The following is a 9,323-nucleotide window of genomic DNA, read 5'->3' on the forward strand; positions in this document are numbered from 1 at the left end:
ATATATATATATATATATATATATATATCATATTAATGAGCCTTTAATTGCCTATAGCCTAATAAGCGGTAGTGGATGTACCTGTATGCAGTTTCATACAGATTACATAATCAGAGAATATTTGTTTTCCATTTAAATGTGAAATTCACTCTCCATAGATATATTTCTCATGCAAGGCAAGCATACACAGAGTTTGAGAGTTTCGCGCTCAAGTTCACAGAGACAGAGACGGCAGAAAGCGCACACTGTTTGCTTTCATTATTTTACAAAAGCGCAACATTTCGTTGTTATTCTGAGTGCACACAAATAAACGTAGAGTCTTTACAGATTCGAAAGATGTATTACTTTTATCTGTATGACCAAAGTATGAACACGTGAGCGCACCGGCGCCTCAGACACTTGAATAACGCACATTGTTCTAGATTAACATTAGATTGAGCAGCCAGGTAAAGTTGCTACTACATACATATTTCAGATGATAAGCCATATTTGAGGTTGATTATGATAGGAGAGCATTTGATGTACTGTATTACCACACAGACCAGCTGTTAATAATCTGTCCGTCACGGACTGCGTGACTTTGCCTCTTCCTGTGGATTTATTTTTTCTGCGACTAATAAAATATAGGTCGACCAAGCCTCTTCTCGTCGACTAACAGTAAGTCAACTATTAGGGGGCAGCCCTATTTATTTCCACAACTTTTTGCCAGCATGATCTGAATATGATCTGAGCCAATTTTGGTGAAAATCAGACAAACAGTCTAGGACGAGTTTGAAAAAGCAATTTTTTTGAACTATTAAAAACAGTAAAAAAATTAAATCTTACGATTTTTTAATTTTGGTGTCCATTCGACTCGGCATGAGCCAAGGATTCAGAGGAAAACAATACATTTCCTTCTAGACCTAAACATGAGTGAAATTTTGGACAAGTGGTGGCGCTAGAGGGTTGGAGTTAGAGACTCCAAACTTGCTGTGGTTAATGTTGAGACTGTCCTCTATCAGTGCGCCAAATTTCATAACTTTCCCGCAAGCAGTTCTATGGCTGCCATAGACTTCCAGAGCGGAAGAAGAAGAAGAAGAACGCCAACGGATACAATAATAATACAACTTATTATAACATTATTTTAAGGAACATATATTTTTTGTTTTTGTTTCAGTAATTTTAAAACGTTTCATTTCATTTGATTACTTTAAAAACTAAACATTTTGCAGGGCACTATTATTTTTAAAACTTTAATAAACTATTCAGTTGTATACGTTTCGTGAATTCAATTGATTAATCATCCTTTTAGATTAATAAAATTTAATAAAACCATTAAGACTTTTAAAAATTAAAATGGAAAACACAGAATTCAGGAAAAAATAAAACATTTGATAAGGCTCTAGAAGTGCTATTGGAGATTCTTGAGGATACAGCAGCACTGTCACTAACCTGTTCCGCCAGCGCCGGTCTGCACCTGCACAGGTAACGCTGCAGGGATGGGCACCAGCTGGATCATCTGGCCGTTAAACTGACACATGTTCACCCCCGTCATACCTGCGACCGGCTGCAGAACCACCTGCTGCCCCGGCGGAAGAGCAGAAGCCGGGAGAACCGTCTCAGCGCCGGAGAGGGGCGGGGCTACAGTGTTTGAGCCACGCCCAGGGTTACGTGATGATGTGGGGTTCAAAGCTGCAGGAATACATCTGATGCCATTAGGAGCCCAGGGCATCACCGGAGATCGGGTAATGGGCATTTTGAATGAATGAGCTTGGCTCACTAAACAAAACAAAGTAAAAGTAGTTTACAGATGATATATACAGTACAGTGGTGGCCAAAATGATTAGAACACTAGTATTTTCAGCAGCTAAAATGGTTTTAAGGCAGTTATTTCTAATTTTTAGTTTCTGAATGAATCCCCATCTTTGAACGAATTGAGTGAGTTAATGATTCAGTGACTCATTTGTATAGAGTCACTAGCTGCATCCGAAATCGCATACTTCCATACTATATAGTATTCGAAAAACAGTAGGCGAGAAGTACCTGGATGACCTACTACTTCCGCCCGAATTCCGTAGCATGCATACGATGGACACTTTACTATCCCATGAGGCCACGCGAGAGGAGGCGCCATATTCGAGAACGCCAGAAGGCGGCGACGCAGCTCTCTTCAAGTGTAAGTACCTCAGGGAAAAACGTTGTTCACTGTGGTTAAATTGCACTTGTTTAACATGATCTAAGTGAACGGCTGACTTATTGAAAGTTTAAACATTGTAAGTCGATGAGATGATTTCGTGAGTCGGCTGTAAAAAGATGTTTAATCGCCGATGAAAGTGGTAAGAATTACGTGAAACACTGCTGATGTTCGCAGTAGTGAGGGCTCTTTAAAGTTAGGCGCTGTTGTGGAGACGCATGTCACGTGACAACGTCAACATGGCGGATGTAGTACGTCCGAATTCCATTCATACTACTCGCATTCATACTATATAGAACGTACTTTTTTAACGGTCGAGTAGTACGTTCAAATTCAAAAGTATGCGATTTCGGACGCACCCACTTGCTTTGTTTCTGAAAGAAACAGTCATTTAAACGAATCAGCTGAATGAATGACTCACTAAATAAGACTGTGACTCGCCGCCACCTACTGACACTTACAGTTTCACATTTAGATTATCATATCATGTGTAATTAATTTTAGATGAATTTGATTAATTAATCGGCACATCATGTAATTAATTAGATAATAAATTTAAATCGCTATGCCTACATTAGGGTTCAGCGTCTCTTGTTCTGACAGATGGTACCTGTGTGTTTTGAAGGATCAGTCGCTGGGGCAGAGTTTGCACCCCTCGTCTCTCTGAGCGTCCTGACCTGGAGTGTTTTGGAAAGCGATCGGCTCATGTTTTGAGGCAGTGGTTTTATTCTGCCAGTGACGTACGCTGCCAGACGATTGGCTGGATGCAGCGCTCCCATCCGGCCCAGGATCAGTTTCGCCTGAGCGTACGTTTTTCCATTGACCTGAAATCAAGGGAGAGAGGTTTATGCTCAACAATCTGAGATCAGACACTATTCACAGTAGAGCTAAACGATTCTGGATAAATTGAGAATGACGATTTTTTTTAGATCACGATTCTGAACCAAAAATAATGTGTGACAAAGTATTATTGCTGCTGTCTATTTAAAAGAGTTTAATTAATCTGAATGAATTATTAAACATTTTAATATATACGTATTTAAAATATATTTAATACACCAATTTTTTATATTAAACTTATGAAAAAGTGATTTAAATGAATGATTCAATGACTTGTTTTTCATTACTGGCGTTTTTTAACAAATCTCTTGAATGAACGATTCAATGAAGAATACATTTTTAACAGTCATTTTTCGCCACCTAGTGGTAATGCAATCGACAAACGTTATTTAAATCCTAATATAATCATGACAAACTATATATCATTGGAAAGGTCCGAGTCTCAAGATTCCATATTTGGTGGTTATTTTGTGATAGACGTAATTTGGGTGGCACCCATCAATGAAGAATACATTTTTAACAGTCATTTTTCGCCACCTAGTGGTAATGCAATCGACAAACGTTATTTAAATCCTAATATAATCATGACAAACTATATATCATTGGAAAGGTCCGAGTCTCAAGATTCCATATTTGGTGGTTATTTTGTGATAGACGTAATTTGGGTGGCACCCAGTGGCTGTTTTTGGTATAACGCCTAAACAAAATTGCATATGAACCTCATTTTTTTAATATCAACTTCAAATTTGGAACACAACTTATGTAGACATATGGCTTTAATTTTATAGCAATTTTGTATTTTTAACTATTTTTTAAAATATTTATTTTATATAAAATAAAATAAAAATTGCACATTACATTTTCTTTTCCCAGTTACTTTTAAAAGGGGATTTGCTCTATTTTGATTGCTTCCATAGACATCAATCTTTATATGCGAACTATAAACTTTCATCCCAGTATTTCTGTGAGAATACGAATGACTGTAAGACAGAAACAACGTAGTAAAAGCGGTTTCTTTACCTTTATCGATCCGGAGCGCACTAGCGTCTTCTTGTCAGCCTTCAGAAGACCAGCGGGAACGACACGAGAGAGAAGAGGAAAGTGCTTCGCCTGTTTCTCATCAGGTGCGTTTGTCTGTATGATGTGCAGGTTCTCTTTAACATTCAGTCTGTTGACTTTCTGAGAGGAAGAGCTCCTCAGATGTGACGCATCGTCTCGTTTCTTCACACTCTTCCTCGGCTCACAAGTCTTTTCTGGCGTCTGGCCGAGGGACACGCAGACCTTGTAAATCAACGTGGATCCGCTCTCGTCTTTCTTCAGATCTCTGGAGAGTAGCTCCACTTTGTAGATGTCGATGTAGAAAACCGAAGCGAGGTGGTTCATGTCGATGCAGCGGAAGAGTTCCTTGAGCACCAGGGACCGATGGGTTTCCCAGTTACACCCCGAGATGATTTCCAGCACTTTAGTGGGCTCCGGCTCTCCCGCCTCACAGCTCTCGCCTGTAAACACACAGGAGGAACAAAACATGAACAACTGTACATGTGACCCTGGAGCACAGACCCAGTCCTGAGGGTCAGTTTTTGGAAATCGAGATTTCTACATCATCTGGAAGCTGAATAAATAAGCTCTCCATTGATGTGACAGCAGGTATATTAAAAGCTGCTGTCACTTTCATACCAAATGCAACAAATGTTAATGTTAACTAATTATTAATCATTGTTAATGTTAACAACAAAAGACAAAATCACTCACTGCTCTTGACTAATAACTTTTGTAACATTATTTTTAAGGATGAATCTGTTTTTGATTTACAGTTTATTGAATTTCTGCACCTGAATACTACTGTTTTCCACCAAAACGGTTTCCAAAATGAAATCCAGGTCTTGAGTGTAATTGATAATACTGGCTAAACAAAACTTGATATGTGATTATGTAACTTATGTTCTTTGCATGAAGTAACGTCTGGCACAGTCACAAAAAAAAAAGAACGCAAACAAATAGCATTAATAATCATTAATTTTCATTAGACTATGCTATGATAAATCTGAACATTTGTGTAAAATAATGGAGCATTATATTCTACAGAATTACACCATAACTTTGAAAGGGTTATTTTAGAATACAGCGTTTCTGCAGGTTTTGTTCATTCTGCATCTGCAGTAAATGCTTCTTGATTTAAGGATGTTTAGATATTTGTACTGGAAAACAAGACAGAAATACTGAGGAAGATCTTGATTTATTTTTTGCAGCGCATGCAACATTTAATGCCATGACTTTATAAATATATGACTTTCTGCTCTAATTTAAAGGGGTCCTATTATGCTTTTTTACTTTTTAAATTTTAGTCAGTGTGTAGTGTGTATGTTTGGGCATTAAAAAGATCTAGAAAGTTACAAATATCAAAGTCCACTCCAAAGGGAGATATTTCGTTTAAAAAAAAATCCATTTTCAAAAACTACAACGAACGGCACGTTTGGACTACAGCGTTTGGTTTCCGGCTCATTAGAATATCATTAAAAATAATTCCCGCCTACAGAAATGTGAATGGTTGGGGAGGGGCGAGGTTGTGATTCGAACGCTTGGTTGAGTGAGCGCATCAGACGAGATGATGAAGAAGAAGTGCTGCTGCAGAGTTAGTGCATCAGAGAAAACCAAGAAGAAGAGCTGCTGCAGAGTTAGTGCGGGAGAGAGGTTTATGCTCAACAATCTGAGATCAGACACTATTCACAGTAGAGCTAAACGATTCTGGATAAATTGAGAATGACGATTTTTTTTAGATCACGATTCTGAACCAAAAATAATGTGTGACAAAGTATTATTGCTGCTGTCTATTTAAAAGAGTTTAATTAATCTGAATGAATTATTAAACATTTTAATATATACGTATTTAAAATATATTTAATACACCAATTTTTTATATTAAACTTATGAAAAAGTGATTTAAATGAATGATTCAATGACTTGTTTTTCATTACTGGCGTTTTTTAACAAATCTCTTGAATGAACGATTCAATGAAGAATACATTTTTAACAGTCATTTTTCGCCACCTAGTGGTAATGCAATCGACAAACGTTATTTAAATCCTAATATAATCATGACAAACTATATATCATTGGAAAGGTCCGAGTCTCAAGATTCCATATTTGGTGGTTATTTTGTGATAGACGTAATTTGGGTGGCACCCAGTGGCTGTTTTTGGTATAACGCCTAAACAAAATTGCATATGAACCTCATTTTTTTAATATCAACTTCAAATTTGGAACACAACTTATGTAGACATATGGCTTTAATTTTATAGCAATTTTGTATTTTTAACTATTTTTTTTAAATATTTATTTTATATAAAATAAAATAAAAATTGCACATTACATTTTCTTTTCCCAGTTACTTTTAAAAGGGGATTTGCTCTATTTTGATTGCTTCCATAGACATCAATCTTTATATGCGAACTATAAACTTCCCAGTATTTCTGTGAGAATACGAATGACTGTAAGACAGAAACAATGTAGTAAAAGCGGTTTCTTTACCTTTATCGATCCGGAGCGCACTAGCGTCTTCTTGTCAGCCTTCAGAAGACCAGCGGGAACGACACGAGAGAGAAGAGGAAAGTGCTTCGCCTGTTTCTCATCAGGTGCGTTTGTCTGTATGATGTGCAGGTTCTCTTTAACATTCAGTCTGTTGACTTTCTGAGAGGAAGAGCTCCTCAGATGTGACGCATCGTCTCGTTTCTTCACACTCTTCCTCGGCTCACAAGTCTTTTCTGGCGTCTGGCCGAGGGACACGCAGACCTTGTAAATCAACGTGGATCCGCTCTCGTCTTTCTTCAGATCTCTGGAGAGTAGCTCCACTTTGTAGATGTCGATGTAGAAAACCGAAGCGAGGTGGTTCATGTCGACGCAGCGGAAGAGTTCCTTGAGCACCAGGGACCGATGGGTTTCCCAGTTACACCCCGAGATGATTTCCAGCACTTTAGTGGGCTCCGGCTCTCCCGCCTCACAGCTCTCGCCTGTAAACACACAGGAGGAACAAAACATGAACAACTGTACATGTGACCCTGGAGCACAGACCCAGTCCTGAGGGTCAGTTTTTGGAAATCGAGATTTCTACATCATCTGGAAGCTGAATAAATAAGCTCTCCATTGATGTGACAGCAGGTATATTAAAAGCTGCTGTCACTTTCATACCAAATGCAACAAATGTTAATGTTAACTAATTATTAATCATTGTTAATGTTAACAACAAAAGACAAAATCACTCACTGCTCTTGACTAATAACTTTTGTAACATTATTTTTAAGGATGAATCTGTTTTTGATTTACAGTTTATTGAATTTCTGCACCTGAATACTACTGTTTTCCACCAAAACGGTTTCCAAAATGAAATCCAGGTCTTGAGTGTAATTGATAATACTGGCTAAACAAAACTTGACATGTGATTATGTAACTTATGTTCTTTGCATGAAGTAACGTCTGGCACAGTCACAAAAAAAAAAGAACGCAAACAAATAGCATTAATAATCATTAATTTTCATTAGACTATGCTATGATAAATCTGAACATTAGTGTAAAATAATGGAGCATTATATTCTACAGAATTACACCATAACTAAAAGCGGTTTCTTTACCTTTATCGATCCGGAGCGCACTAGCGTCTTCTTGTCAGCCTTCAGAAGACCAGCGGGAACGACACGAGAGAGAAGAGGAAAGTGCTTCGCCTGTTTCTCATCAGGTGCGTTTGTCTGTATGATGTGCAGGTTCTCTTTAACATTCAGTCTGTTGACTTTCTGAGAGGAAGAGCTCCTCAGATGTGACGCATCGTCTCGTTTCTTCACACTCTTCCTCGGCTCACAAGTCTTTTCTGGCGTCTGGCCGAGGGACACGCAGACCTTGTAAATCAACGTGGATCCGCTCTCGTCTTTCTTCAGATCTCTGGAGAGTAGCTCCACTTTGTAGATGTCGATGTAGAAAACCGAAGCGAGGTGGTTCATGTCGATGCAGCGGAAGAGTTCCTTGAGCACCAGGGACCGATGGGTTTCCCAGTTACACCCCGAGATGATTTCCAGCACTTTAGTGGGCTCCGGCTCTCCCGCCTCACAGCTCTCGCCTGTAAACACACAGGAGGAACAAAACATGAACAACTGTACATGTGACCCTGGAGCACAGACCCAGTCCTGAGGGTCAGTTTTTGGAAATCGAGATTTCTACATCATCTGGAAGCTGAATAAATAAGCTCTCCATTGATGTGACAGCAGGTATATTAAAAGCTGCTGTCACTTTCATACCAAATGCAACAAATGTTAATGTTAACTAATTATTAATCATTGTTAATGTTAACAACAAAAGACAAAATCACTCACTGCTCTTGACTAATAACTTTTGTAACATTATTTTTAAGGATGAATCTGTTTTTGATTTACAGTTTATTGAATTTCTGCACCTGAATACTACTGTTTTCCACCAAAACGGTTTCCAAAATGAAATCCAGGTCTTGAGTGTAATTGATAATACTGGCTAAACAAAACTTGATATGTGATTATGTAACTTATGTTCTTTGCATGAAGTAACGTCTGGCACAGTCACAAAAAAAAAAGAACGCAAACAAATAGCATTAATAATCATTAATTTTCATTAGACTATGCTATGATAAATCTGAACATTAGTGTAAAATAATGGAGCATTATATTCTACAGAATTACACCATAACTTTGAAAGGGTTATTTTAGAATACAGCGTTTCTGCAGGTTTTGTTCATTCTGCATCTGCAGTAAATGCTTCTTGATTTAAGGATGTTTAGATATTTGTACTGGAAAACAAGACAGAAATACTGAGGAAGATCTTGATTTATTTTTTGCAGCGCATGCAACATTTAATGCCATGACTTTATAAATATATGACTTTCTGCTCTAATTTAAAGGGGTCCTATTATGCTTTTTTACTTTTTAAATTTTAGTCAGTGTGTAGTGTGTATGTTTGGGCATTAAAAAGATCTAGAAAGTTACAAATATCAAAGTCCACTCCAAAGGGAGATATTTCGTTTAAAAAAAAATCCATTTTCAAAAACTACAACGAACGGCACGTTTGGACTACAGCGTTTGGTTTCCGGCTCATTAGAATATCATTAAAAATAATTCCCGCCTACAGAAATGTGAATGGTTGGGGAGGGGCGAGGTTGTGATTCGAACGCTTGGTTGAGTGAGCGCATCAGACGAGATGATGAAGAAGAAGTGCTGCTGCAGAGTTAGTGCATCAGAGAAAACCAAGAAGAAGAGCTGCTGCAGAGTTAGTGCGTCAGAGAAAACCAAGAAGAAGA

General features: G+C 38.0%; 1 protein-coding gene across 1 annotated transcript in view; it reads right to left on the reverse strand.

The window, feature by feature from the left end:
- Positions 1-9,323, reverse strand: part of LOC107557891 (MAX gene-associated protein-like) — a 30,003-nt gene that overhangs the window by 1,253 nt on the left and 19,427 nt on the right. Inside the window, exons 12-14 of the mRNA XM_016241467.1 lie at positions 7,639-8,117; positions 2,784-2,997; positions 1,602-1,758 (exon numbers count right to left, since the gene is read on the reverse strand). Of these exons, the coding sequence (XP_016096953.1) occupies positions 1,602-1,758; positions 2,784-2,997; positions 7,639-8,117 (850 nt within the window). The remainder of the gene's footprint in view (positions 1-1,601; positions 1,759-2,783; positions 2,998-7,638; positions 8,118-9,323) is intronic.

The sequence above is a fragment of the Sinocyclocheilus grahami genome, unplaced genomic scaffold (genome assembly GCF_001515645.1).
Source record: "Sinocyclocheilus grahami isolate Dianchi unplaced genomic scaffold, SAMN03320097.WGS_v1.1 scaffold623.1, whole genome shotgun sequence".
Lineage (NCBI taxonomy): Eukaryota > Metazoa > Chordata > Actinopteri > Cypriniformes > Cyprinidae > Sinocyclocheilus > Sinocyclocheilus grahami.